Raw genomic sequence first — 14,324 nt, 5'->3', positions numbered from 1 at the left:
CGAAGCGCAGAGTCTTTAAAGTGGGCACTTTGGAGGGAGCATGGCATTACTGTATGGATGCAAACTTCTGCCCTGTTCTGGCATACTATCATACTACTCTTAACTAAATCCTCTCTGTTGAATTTCAGTACGCCATTCAACTCAATGCCACAATTCTTAATTGTGTTTTTCATCTGGCACAATTTGCTCCTAATTTATGATAGCATCTATACGCCTTTTCAATTTAAAGAATAATGCCAATGCTCAGAATGAATTTTAGTCTTTGGGTCACCAAATGGTAATTACATATTGATAACAAAGACACACTTCCATGTTTGAGACACAAATTCAAGTTTATTGACAAGAGAATCTTCACTGATACAGATGATATTATGTCAGTCAATCAGATATTATAAGGCAGATATTAATATATCAGTAAGTGCAGAGATCACAGAGTTTTTATATGATTTCACTACTTATTTCAAATAAAACATCTACAATAAGTCAAAACTTTTAAACTCTGTGTGGGGAAACTTATTTGTCTATGAAATAAGTTTCTAGATCTGTCAAAGAGCCTTAGTCATCATGTTTAAGTTTTTTGATTTTGCCCTCATGACGACTGATCTCCTGTTGTAACCTCTCGATCTCCTTCTTGTGGTGGTCGATCTCTTCCTCGTGGTGCCTTCTAAGAGCAGCCAATTGTTCCTTCTCTTTTCTCCTGTGAGAGTTATGTAGAGAGAAGATGACAAGACACAAAAACAACTTTGTAAGAACACTGTTGCAGCTATACAGCCATACTCAAAAACATAGATAAAGTGAGGTGATATTGATTATACACACATGCAAGCAATAGAGATTTACAAGCATGATGGGCTCAAGCAAAGACACTTACTTGAAGTACAACTCCTCTTCGGCGGCCTGCTTCTTACCAAAAGCTCCTCCTGCCTCTCTCACCGCACCTCCACCACCTCCACCCTTCCCAGCCCCTTTACCCAGTTCTCCAAGCTTTATCAGAGTGAGTCACATACACAGATTGCACAAGACAGAAGTTTTTATTAAGAATAATGTGTAAATGCAACATATTCTGCAACAAGCCATATCAAAATAAAGCATAACATACAAATAAATGATGTAGCATTGAGGATGCATTACAGAGATAAGAAAACCAATCTAAATTCTGCATGTTTGACAGTGCCATTTAAATACTGTATTGTAAAATAAAATGACACATTGTATGTCATTAAAACGTATACATGTATACATGTACAGATATAATGTTTGCTCTTGTGGGTTATGCGGTTGCAAGCACAATGTATATAATTATCCTGAATGTAAACAAAAAGGTCATAACACAAGGACGCAAACACGGGTGACGAAACTCAATGGCAATGAAATGCTAACGCATGCTCATGAATAAACTCTAAAATGAATTTGATATACAACGAATTTTATTTACTTGCTGTGAGAAAGTCACTAGGCCGGAATAATTTTTAATGCATTCTCTACCTGATCGGACGACATCCTGATCTGTGTGGCCAAAATGTTCCTTAAACTAAGTTTGAGAAACCTCGCCATTTTGACTTTTGATTCTCATACGCGCAACAACATGAGCGTGCCCTCTTGTCTATGTAGACTCAGACAGGAAGGTACCATTATTGGACAGAAATAGGGGAGACCATGTTTTACATCACTTTATCGTATATATTTGTCATCCAAGGGCAATTTAAAAGTTTTGATTATTGTATTAATTCTAATATTCCACAACAAAACACCTGTGAACTTCATTATTATAATGTGTAAGGAATCCACTTGTAATGGTACAGCCGTGGTTTCAGCGCTGTGCAAGTGAGAGCTGTCATGCGCAGAGCTGCCTGTTAAAGGTGCACTCTGTAATATTTCTTAATAAATAAATGTTGCTTTAAGATAAATTAATAGTAATTTTGAAATATATGTAAAAATCATCATGACCACACAATTGAAGAGAAGATTCCAGTCCTATCATACATTTTTTAAAAGCTATTTTATTATCTGAGAGGGTCCCATCACGAAGGCTGTTATAGGGTCACCTTACAGACCACTACTATTTAATCCCAGAAACTGCCCTGTAGACCATATTCACAGTAGCATATTATTCTTGACGTGAATGAAAAGGAGGCTGTGCGGGATAGACTTACAGGGACACTCTCTTCAATGGCATGCGCTAGATACTCATCACAACACAACTCGTGTTTTCTGTCATCCGAAATTTCATGGAAAGATGCCCGTATTTAAAGATACAATGATGCGTCCCGTTTCAAATCAATACGCGATGCGATTTGTCCCGTATTTAAGCTGATCAAATGGTGTCACGGTGAAATCGTTCCAGATTGTTAATTTAACTTTGATATAAGTTGGAAAATGTGCTGCATATGGTAGGTAAAGAAGCATCCGAAAAGTCCACAAATGGTGCTAATTTATTAATATAGATTTGTTTTTCTATATAAATGTTCATTAAGATCAAACAATGTTTGAAAAAAAGACAAGCACAGGTGAAGGGGGAAAATAAGTATAAATCAATATACAGTGAGGAAAATAAGTATTTGAACACCCTGCTATTTTGCAAGTTCTCCCACTTTGAAATCATGGAGGGGTCTGAAATTGTCATCGTAGGTGCATGTCCACTGTGAGAGACATAATCTAAAAAAAAAAAAAATCCAGAAATCACAATGTATGATTTTTTAACTATTTATTTGTATGATACAGCTGCAAATAAGTATTTGAACACCTGAGAAAATCAATGTTAATATTTGGTACAGTAGCCTTTGTTTGCAATTACAGAGGTCAAACGTTTCCTGTAGTTTTTCACCAGGTTTGCACACACTGCAGGAGGGATTTTGGCCCACTCCTCCACACTGATCTTCTTTAGATCAGTCAGGTTTCTGGGCTGTCGCTGAGAAACACGGAGTTTGAGCTCCCTCCAAAGATTCTCTATTGGGTTTAGGTCTGGAGACTGGCTAGGCCACGCCAGAACCTAGATATGCTTCTTACAGAGCCACTCCTTGGTTAACCTGGCTGTGTGCTTCGGGTCATTGTCATGTTGGAAGACCCAGCCTACGCCACCACCTTGGAGTGGTGGTGGCGTAGTGGCTAAAGCACAGGGCTGTTAATCAGATGGTCGCTGGTTCTAACCCCATGGCCACCTTGAGTGTCCTTGAGCAAGGCACTTAACTCCAGGTCGTTCCAGGGGGATTGTCCCTGTAATAATTGCACTGTAAGTCGCTTTGGATAAAAGCGTCTGCCAAATGCATAAATGTAAAAAAAATCTTCAATGCTGTAACTGAGAGAAGGAGGTTGTTCCCCAAAATCTCGCAATACATGGCCCCAGTCATCCTCTCCTTAATACAGTGCAGTCGCCCTGTCCCATGTGCAGAAAAACACCCCCAAAGCATGATGCTACCACCCCCATGCTTCACAGTAGGGATGGTGTTCTTGGGATGATACTCATCATTCTTCTTCCTCCAAACACGGTTAGTGGAATTATGACCAAAAAGTTCTATTTTAGTCTCATCTGACCACATGACTTTCTCCCATGACTCCTCTGGATCATCCAAATGGTCATTGGCAAACTTAAGACGGGCCTTGACATGTGCTGGTTTAAGCAGGGGAACCTTCCGTGCCATGCATGATTTCAAACCATGACGTCTTATTGTATTACCAACAGTAACCTTGGAAACGGTGGTCCCAGCTCTTTTCAGGTCATTGACCAGCTCCTCCCGTGTAGTTCTGGGCTGATTTCTCACCTTTCTTAGGATCATTGAGACCCCACGAGGTGAGATCTTGCATGGAGCCAAAGTCCGAGGGAGATTGACAGTCATGTTTAGCTTCTTCCATTTTCTAATGATTGCTCCAACAGTGGACCTTTTTTCACCAAGCTGCTTTTCAATTTCCCCGTAGCCCTTTCCAGCCTTGTGGAGGTGTACAATTTTGTCTCTAGTGTCTTTGGACAGTTCTTTGGTCTTGGCCATGTTAGTAGTTGGATTCTCACTGATTGTATTGGGTGGACAGGTGTCTTTATGCAGCTAACGACCTCAAACAGGTGCATCTAATTTAGGATAATAAATGGAGTGGAGGTGGACATTTTAAAGGCAGACTAACAGGTCTTTGAGGGTCAGAATTCTAGCTGATAGACAGGTGTTCAAATACTTATTTGCAGCTGTATCATACAAATAAATAGTTAAAAAATCATATATTGTGATTTCTGGATTTTTTTTTTTTTTTAGATTATGTCTCTCACAGTGGACATGCACCTACGATGACAATTTCAGACCCCTCCATGATTTCCAAGTGGGAGAACTTGCAAAATAGCGGGGTGTTCAAATACTTATTTTCCTCACTGTATATATATATATATATATATATATATATATATATATATATATATATATACACATACACACACACACACACGTCAGGGGTCAAAGGGCAGTGATCCCCCCAACACCAGAAGTGAATAAAATGCAATCAATGTATTTTTATAGTATCAATAGATGTCCATATATATCTTTTCTTGGCTCCCTAATTTTCTCTGTAGCGTTAGTGTCTCTTTTCCACTATTTCATTCTCTGATCTATACCATCATGATTGTGGCAGAAAGAAAAACGTAAATGGTAGGAAGTGAAGGGCACAGAGCAAAGAAACTACACATGTATACGGTTAATGGTGAGAACTACACCCCATTGGTTAGCCCTGGCATGTAAGCAAACAAAATATTCTGATTCTCTGGACAGACATCATTCAGCCATAATAAAAATCAAAACTTGTACCACAGTTGCTGTGATCAGTTTTATTCATAGTAATGCAAAAGTTCTTCCTTACAGGTTAATCATGCCAGATGTCACTGGATATATTCCTTGTAGTTTGAGTGTGAATGAACCAACAGCCATTCAATTCTTTAGATTCTAATGATCTCAGTGATGCATTTAGTCCTAAATTTCAGGTGGGTACTTAAACTCTTGAATCCATTAAAATGTCAACTATCTTAAAAGCCTGAGACCAACATTTTTATTGCATGCCAAATATATAAAAAAAAAAGTGTATGCCCTAAAACTAAGATTTCCACCAGTAAAACTTAACGTATCGTTATGATTCAGGCCTCAGATTTTAGGAGGAAGTAAAAAAAGATGACAGCATTATTACGTTCCAACACCATACTTTCACTGCAACATTCTAACACACCAGGCACAAAAAGAAAATGAATAACAAAATAATAACAATTATTTCTAACTACTCACTAAATACTTTTTAAAGTCACTTCTGCCCTTGAATGTTGCTCACAAAAATTAACATATTTACACAAACAACCCTTTTTGGTTACAAAAGTAAAAGAAAAAAAACAATCATTATTTTTCAAATATCTTATCAAAGAACCAATACTGGAATTAACATTTTAGCCGGCCTTACTGAGCCATAAAAGTCATCAAAATGAGGAATTCTCTTCCTGTGTGGTTTAAGAGTCAGAACATTGGTCTCATTGGTCTGTATATAACATCTGTCATCTGAAACACGTGCTTGACTATACTGCAGATAATCCTCATTCCCTTTTAATGTGACAGACATAATTTTAAGTACACCAACCGGCAATCTGAAGCACCCACTACTAAACGTAAGAATTTTGGGGGGTTTCATGTGGAGCTACGGTCCACTCTGAGATGTTTTAACTTACTTTCTCTCTCATGGTGCAGATGGATCAAACAGAGGATAACACTTTGTAGATAAAAAAAATAAAATAAAATTATTTTTTAAACACATGTATCTATAAAGTACCGAAGGGGACAATTTACAGTTCAAATGTAAAAAGGAATTAAAACAAATCAAAATCATGTTAAGAACAATTGCAAAAGGCAAACTGAACACCTAGACTCATTTTGTACATTATTCGTTTTCTAAAGCCATCTGGTTGAGTGACAATAAAGGGATTTTGATTTGAAACACTGAATTTCCACTTAGGCTGATGACAAACAAATGGCAAAACTAAAAACTTAGGAAGAGAATGGAAAATATCAGGCAGGTTGACATGGAAGCGGAAGGAAAAGAGAGAGAAATAGGCATTGGTTTCAGAGGGCCAATAGAGGTCGGCGGAGACCCTTTCTCGGAGGAGCGAGTGGTGAACGTGGCCCCCCCTTGCAAAGCCGTCAGTCCTGCTTTGGTCCTTTCAGGGCTCTGAGACGCTCTAGCAAGGGAGGATGAGAGTAATGCCACATAGAGAAGAGCCAATCTGCTACAGGGAAACCCAGGTTATCCTTATTGAGCTTGATGAGAGCAGAGTAGAGCTCAGATGATCTGCCCATAGCCCGTGCAAATGCATCTGCCTGAAACTCAAACCTCCGGCTTAACACTGTCAGACAGAATGAGAGCAACTGCGGTGGACAAGACAGAGCGAAATTAGATGAGTTATGTCTTATAATGTGGGAAATAAGCATGTCTTGGACAATTATGATGTAATTATTACTAAGTTTCATGTTTAAGGCTTATCCAAATTGAACAAGGGAGACAATAAATGTTTTAGATGGGGAAGCAAGAGTTATTACCTCATTGTAAGGTGAGAAGATGAACTGAAAGATGATCATCAGTCCGATGAGGGTGGGTTGGCTGTCATAGAATCCAAATGCCATGAAGAGCTCTTTCCGACCAATCAGGACGGCAAAAAGGAAGAAGCACAAGAAGGAGTTCAACTGTAGAGAAGAAACAGCTTGTGAATACTTTAACATGCACACACATTTCTATTCACATGCTCATAAAATGGCAAAAATCATATATAATTTTTTTTTTAACATACGTAAAAAAAATAAATAAAAAAAAACAGGACAACTTTCTATTAACTGCACAACTGGAGAAAATGGCATTGTAGAACATGGCAAAAACTAGCCTGGTGAAATTTAACTTACAAGAATCCAGGCCATTATGAAGACTGGCTAATCTACAGTTAATAAAATTAGGAGACCAGTATGATGCCAAAATATAATTTTATAAAATATCATTTTACAAATAAATAACCCACACTTGGGCAGCACCATGCCAGAATTTTAGAGAGAGCAGCCATATAAACAGTGACTCACCTGGCTGATTACAATGTTCTTGACTGTATGGCCCAGTTTCCAGTGCCCCAATTCATGTCCAAGAACTGCCAGGACCTCAGGGTTACTGCAGCCCTGCTTCTTGTTCTGGATAAAGAAATAAACAAAAAAAAAATTGAAACACTAAGACTAGAGGTTGACCGATAGTGGATTTTTCAGATGCCCATAACCAAGTTTGGCAGATAACAGATTAATGGACAGTTTTTTTTTTTTAAAGACGTAAAAACAATGAAAGGCACATACATTAAGGCTGCAAAATGAATAACATTCCAAAGGCAGTATATTGCACAAACAAAATCTCAAAAATAAGATTTGGTGTATAATGCAGAACCTTTTAAGCCCAAAATACACCCAGAACTCTCATATTGTAATGAAAGAGACTTGGCTGCATTACAATGCTCTCCAGTATATGTAAGATGATTTTAATAGCCTTTATATTTACTAGATAAACGGTTTTGTAAAGATTTTGTATACAGTATATCATTTTTATACAGTTTAGTACATACACTTTGGTTGACATAATTAAAACTTATTTTAACCACTCCACAGATTTCATATTAGCAAACTATAGTTTTGGCACGTTTTTTAGGAAATATACTTTGTGCATGACATGAGTTATTTTTCCAACAATTGTTTACAGACAGATTGTTTATCTTTTAATTGACTATATCACAATTCCAGTGTGTCAGACGTTTACATACACCAAGTTAACTGTGCCTTTAAGCAGCTTGTAAAATTCCAGAAAAGGATGCCAAGCCTTTAGGCAACTAGCTTCTGATATTATCTTCAGGCTAATTGAGGACCTCCACAAGTCTGGTTAATCCTTGGGAGCCATTTCCAAATGCCTGAAGGTACCATGTTCATCTGTACAAAACAATAGTACGCAAGTATAAAAACCATGGGCCAACTCAGCCGTCATACCGCTCATGAAGGAGAATCATTCTGTCTCAGAGATGAACGTAGTTTGATGAGAAAAGTACAAATCAATCCCAGAACATCAGCAACAGTTAGACAAGTATCTATATCCACAGAAATACGAGTCCTATATCAACATAACCTGAAGGCTGCACAGCCACTGCTCCAAAACCGCCATAAAAAAGCCAGACTACAGTTTGCAAGTGCACATGGGGACAAAGATCTTACTTTTTGGAGAAATATCCTCTGGTCTGATGAATTTTTTTTTACTGTTTGGCAATAAAGACCATCATTATGTTTGGAGGAAAAAGGGTGAGGCTTGCAAGCCGAAGAACACCATCCCAACCATGAAGCATGAGGGTGGCAGCATCATGTTGTGGGGGTGCTTTGCTGCAGGAGGGATTGGTGCACTTCATAAAATAGATGGCATCATGAGGAAGGAAAATTACATGGATATATTGAAGCAAAATCTCAAGACATCAGCCAGGAAGTTAATGCTCGGTCGCAAATGGGTCTTCGAAATGGACAATCACCCCAAGCATACCTCCAAATTTGTGGCAAAATGGCTTAAGGACAACAAAGTCAAGGTATTGGAATGGCCATCACAAAGCCCTGACCTCAATCCAAAAGATAATTTGTGGGCAGAACTGAAAAAGCATGTGCGACTCTTACACCAGTTCTATTTGGAGGAATGGGCCAAAATTCCAGCAACTTATTGTGAGATGCTTGTGGAAGGCTACTCAAAACGTTTGACCAAAGTTAAACAATTTAAAGGCAATGCTACCAAATAGTAACAATGTGTATGTAAACTTTTGACCCACTGGGAATGTGATGAAAGAAATAAAAGCTGAAATAAATAATTCTCTACTATTATTCTGACATTTCACATTCTTGAAATAAAGTAGTGATTCTAACTGACCTAAGAAAGGGAATGTTTTCTACGATTAAATGTCAGAAATTGTGAAAACTGAATTTAAATGCATTTGGCTAAGGTGTATGAAAACTTCAGACTTCAACTGTGTGTGTGTCATATATATATATATATATATATATATATATATATATATATATATATATATATATATACATACATACACACATATACACACATTTCACCACATGAGGTTTATTGATGAGGGATAAGAACACAAATAGTAGTGTACATAGAGGCACATGTAAATGACCCATTCACTTTTATAATAATTTTAATAGCACTGAATTTGTTCTCACCCATAACAGTGCAAGACATAATTTGATCTGTTTTCATTTAAGAAGTGTACTGATTTTTCTCACCTTTGGTTTAGATTTGTTCTCATTCTCTGTCGCCTCGTTCTCCTCTCCGGTCCCTGAATCTGCCCCCTCGGTTTTGTTTAAAGGAGAGTAATCCTCCAAAAGTGTGTCGAATAGCACAATACGCTTGTTTTTGAAGAAACCGTAGAAGTAGGCATTGCTGTGGGAAGATCTCTTTGAGCCTGGAAACATGAAAATAGAGGGCAGAAACATTGGAGAAAGAGGGCAAAAAGAAATCCAAGACTGATATATCGTGGCTCAAGTGATATAAAAATGACTGATATTGCAACTGTAATTGATGCATATGGCTAACAACCCTCTAAAATCTTCCATATTATTGAAGTGAATAAGATTATTTTTTGCTGTACCTTCCACTACATAGACTTTGGTGAGAGGAAAGTGGATGGAATTCGCCATGCTCTCAATCTCGCTCTTCAGCTCTCCATCCAGCAGCGGAGTGAACTTATCGAACAGAGGAGCAATATAGTCTGCATAGATAGTCACCAGAATCTGGGGAATGAGGGAAATCAAGCTCAAGCAAGAAATTTGAGCTTAAAGGAATATTCTGTGTTGAACATAAATTAAGCTCACTTGACAGCATTTAAGGTATAATGTTGATTAACACAAAAATTATTTTAACTAGTCTCTCCTTTTCTTTAAAAGAAGCTAAGATTGAGGTTACAGTGAGGCATTCACAATGGAAGTGAATGAGGCCAAATTTTGGAAAGTTTAAAAAGGCAGAAACGTCAAGCTTATACTGTAATTTTATAAAAGCACTTACATTAATTCTTCTATTAAAACTCATGTATTATTTGAGCTTTTAATTTTTAGTCATTTTAGGGTTTGTTGATATTGTCATGGCAACAAAGTTGTAAAATTGGAAATAACAGAAAAAGGTTAGTAAGTGACCATCACATTAAAATCCTGTTTTCATGCATATTGTTTACGTCTTGTATTTTAACTTTTAAGGATTGCCCCCATTCACTTCCATTGTATGTGCCTCACTTTAACCCAGAATTTGGCTTCTTTTTTTAAGAAAAGGAGGGACAAGTCAAATTACATTTTTGCGGTAATCAACATTATGCCACAAATGCAGTCGTTGAGCTTAACTTGTCTTGAACATGGAATATTCCTATTAAGTATAATATATCCAAGAGAGGTGATGTGAAATGGCCATAGACATAAGCATCAGTACTTAGGAAAGTTCACTCAATGACTTATGAAAAAAAAAAAAATCTGGGTAACAAACCAGAGAGACTGCGAGAGTGAAGAGCCAGGCGTAGATGAAGAAATAATCTCCTCCAATCTTGATGATGTAGAGTAGCAATGATGTCACTGGCAGCAAAATACACTGCGTCACAGCAAACTTCTTTACAGCATCTTTCAGAAAAAAACCCAGTGTCTAGAGGGAAGACACAGAATGAGAGAAAAAGACAGCAGGAGAGAGAGTCATAATAACAAGTGCGCTAAATTGAACATTACGTGAAATTCAGTACATTAATTAAAACACTGTACAGAGAAAGAGCGTTATCCATACCTGCTGGTTGAATCCATGCTTTTCCTCAATAACAAAAGTGCTGTAGAGGCTCCAGGGAAGACCAGTGAAGGCACTAAAGAGAGTCGCCAACACCAGGAACCCCAAAGACTGGGAGATCTGAAGGAAATAAGAACATTGTAAATATCAATAGATTAATCATATTTTCTTAAGCCATGTTCAGAATAGCATACTAACATTATACTCTTGTGTTTATTTCTGCAGTTTCTAGAATGTAATGTACATCGTACACGTATGCATAAAAAGTAACACATTTCCTTTGACGAATGAACAAATTACAGACTTTTTTGATAGGACTGCCAAAAAGTTAAAAATATTTGTAAAAAAATTAAATAAACTTAAAAATGGAAAGGTTATATCCAAGACATCTAACATGCAAAGTGATAAGGTCATGAAATAATGTAGCATGACACCTGCTGTTTCAATTTTTAATTAAAAAAAGCAGGCGATATACAGCGTTTACTGCAAAATGTTCAGTAAGTAGAAAGCTAGTATTCCTGTCCAAACACAGCCATTGTCCAACTCAGCTGAAGTTCACCATACTTACGTGAGTAATAGTAGCATATGGACATATTTGACAGCTATAAGGAAATAAGTATTACATGGATGCTCCAGGATGTTTCTAATGCTGATTTACTGGGCCATCTTGGGTTAAACTGATTCTACAAAAAAAGTGTTTAGCAATCTTAAAGGGATAGTTCACCTAAAAATGAAAATTCTCCCATCATTCTCTCACCAGAGGTGTATGACTTTCTTCAGCAGAACACAGAAGGTCCAAAAAGGAGATAAAGTCAGCAAAAAAGTAATCCATAAGACTACAGTGGTTTAATCAATGTCCTCTTAAGTGATCCAGTTAGTTTAATGTGAGAACAGACCAAAACATTACTCCTGACTGTACATCTTGCTATTGCAGTCTCTAGGCATGATCAACAGTCTCTAGGCTCTATTACACTTCCTACTGCTTGACAAATGCTCAGAGTGCTAGTTGGTGCAATAGGAAATATAATCGAGCTTAAAGTTATGATCGCCAAGAATATTGCGATCCCGTTGTTCCTGGTAGGTTACTCTGCCTTACAGGCTCCATGTGGCTAGGATTAGGATGGGGGGGTTAAGGCATCTGCTGCCTGTCAGGAACAACCGGTTTCCCCTACGTACAATGGGCAAATACTGCTATCTAGATAAACAATGAAAAAGGATGTACGTTTTGGTCTGTTCTCACCCAGAACCTGATGGATCACTTTAGAAGACATTGATTTAGCCACTTGAGTCTGATGAATTTGGTTTATGCTGCCTTTATATGCTTTTTGGAGCTTCAAAGTTCTGGCCACCATTCACTTGCATTGTAGGACCTACAGGGCTGAGATATTCTTCTAAAAATCTTTGTTCATGTTCAACAAAATATAGAAAGTCCTACAGATCTTAGATGGCATGCGGGTGAATAAATGATGAGAGAATTTTCATTTTTGGGTGAACTATTAAGGTTCCGAAAAGAGTTGCAAATATTACACCCACCTCATACTCTGGACCAAGACCAAAATGAGCTGTGAGATTCCCTGACACTTTCCAGAGGAAGGGGATTCCTCCCAGGAGCAGAATCAGCTACAAAACCAAATGAAAAGAAAGATAGTATTTATAGTCCAAGTCTCATTAGAATGAAACCACAAGGTGCAAAAACAAGTTTAATATGTTTTTCCTCAAAGGGATACATGAATTTTGAAAGCTGCAGATGTGAATGTCTGAATATAAAACACAGCAGAAAGCATAACATTAAGTCATTTTTATTTGTATAGCACTTTTCACAACACGCATCATTTCAAAGCAGCATTACAGAACATTATGCAGTAACAGAATTATGTTGTGATGTCTTAAAATCTCATTATACAGTTTAAATGAATAATGTGATTGAATACCATGCCTTAAAAATTATTGTCTTTAAGATGGAGTTTATGGGGGGAAATAACCTTGTGAGAAACCAGGCTCAGCTGGGTTAACAGAGTTCCCCTCTGGCTCTATAGCATGATTAATGTCAATATTAGTTATTTATATGTATTACAAGTCTAGTTTTGGTGGGCAATGTTTAAAAATAAACGATATTTATAAACTGTAAGATTAATGATTAAGTGTCTTAAGTCCATCCCAAATTGACTACTGAAGTGCACACAGATGAAATGTCCTTTTTATTTGGCTAATGGCATTAATTTATGGTCTATGTGTTCCATTTAATATATTTCCTATAAAAATAATAATAATTAATATCCTAAGAAAGACTCTGAATCATACTTAATAAAATAATAATAATAATTATTAACATAAAAAAAAGTGTTGGCTATGGAAAAACACATTCACTCCACCACTGCTTATAAGGTCATTTCAAGATCTCTGAAAATGATAAATTTCTTTGCAGGCTGTTTCAAGCTTACCGTGCCCTCTGTTTCAGAGTAGAGTCCAGACCAGTAGCCAAAGTTGCTCTTGTCCAGCTGATAGAGGCGAGACTTTTCAAAGGTCTCTGAATCCATTATCTTGCCCAGCTCAGTAGGCACATGCATTGTAGTTCTGTAGATCTTCCTCTGTGATGGGTAAATAAGGGATTGAGTTTACACACATTCACTGGAATTTCTGTTCTGAACATCCCTATTGGCAATGTTATGCTCAACGTTTTACATGTGAAGAATTTAGTTTTAAACAGTAAAAGAAAAATCCTAAATGCATGAAGAGGTGAGCTGCACAAATGTAAACACTTTCACAACCATGAAACAATAAGCATCTGATATCACCTGTCTATAGGCGAGGTAGGCCTCCCAAACATACACAGTCCATGAGAAGACCAAGACAGCGTAAAATATTTTGTCTTCAACGGGCAATGCAAGAACTTCCAGCAGCATGATTACGGCCTGACAGTTGTTTGTTGATACCGTTAATTAGCCTGGAGCAAACCGGCAGCAGTCACCTCTCAATTCAATACAAACACAATCGTTGTTATTATTCCGAACCAATACAAATTTTCACCCTTACGAGAACGTGTTATCAAAATATCTATAAATTGAAAAACAATAAGCAAGGGTGCACTTATAATGATAACTCATGCTCTATCATTTCTCTTTCCCATTCATGTGAAGTAGCGTGTAACCAGTAACTGTGTTCCACCTGACACAACAGCACAAGCACAAAGGTTCCTAGACGCATTATATACTTTTACAGATTCTAAGTGCGGGGGAACGTGATCCCATACGGAGACCGAAATAGTTCATCAACACATGAATCACACGATTCTTGCATACATAAATGTAGAAGATGTTGTTATTAACATAATTGATAAAGCGCCTTGATATTTAGACAAACAGTTCCTCTTGCAGTAAAATTGGTAAATTGTCAAAGCCGCTGAAATTTTTAGGACTTGACAAAAACTCTTAAACTCTTTACAAAATATTTCAGACACAAAGATCATAACTGTCCCTTACAACAAACAAACAAAC

The 14,324-nt window shown here is 37.3% G+C and overlaps 2 protein-coding genes across 2 annotated transcripts; both read right to left on the bottom strand.

Moving 5' to 3' along the window:
* Window positions 1-313: 313 nt before the first annotated feature.
* Window positions 314-1,617, bottom strand: LOC127662742 (ATPase inhibitor B, mitochondrial-like). Its single transcript, XM_052154047.1, has 3 exons — window positions 1,486-1,617; window positions 872-984; window positions 314-697 (listed from the first exon to the last, which is right to left on the bottom strand). Exons 1-3 carry the CDS (start codon window positions 1,552-1,554, stop codon window positions 556-558), a joined length of 324 nt encoding a protein of 107 aa, XP_052010007.1. The 5' UTR covers window positions 1,555-1,617; the 3' UTR covers window positions 314-555.
* Window positions 1,618-4,790: 3,173 nt separating this feature from the next.
* LOC127662870 (CAAX prenyl protease 1 homolog) lies at window positions 4,791-13,967 on the bottom strand. Its single transcript, XM_052154258.1, has 10 exons — window positions 13,626-13,967; window positions 13,272-13,418; window positions 12,364-12,450; window positions 10,834-10,950; window positions 10,546-10,698; window positions 9,665-9,806; window positions 9,300-9,478; window positions 7,074-7,178; window positions 6,546-6,689; window positions 4,791-6,374 (listed from the first exon to the last, which is right to left on the bottom strand). Exons 1-10 carry the CDS (start codon window positions 13,731-13,733, stop codon window positions 6,150-6,152), a joined length of 1,407 nt encoding a protein of 468 aa, XP_052010218.1. The 5' UTR covers window positions 13,734-13,967; the 3' UTR covers window positions 4,791-6,149.
* Window positions 13,968-14,324: the final 357 nt, after the last annotated feature.

This window comes from Xyrauchen texanus, chromosome 22 (assembly GCF_025860055.1).
Source record: "Xyrauchen texanus isolate HMW12.3.18 chromosome 22, RBS_HiC_50CHRs, whole genome shotgun sequence".
NCBI lineage: Eukaryota > Metazoa > Chordata > Actinopteri > Cypriniformes > Catostomidae > Xyrauchen > Xyrauchen texanus.
Note: the sequence above shows the minus strand (reverse complement) of the source record. Positions and strands in the feature narration are given on the sequence as shown.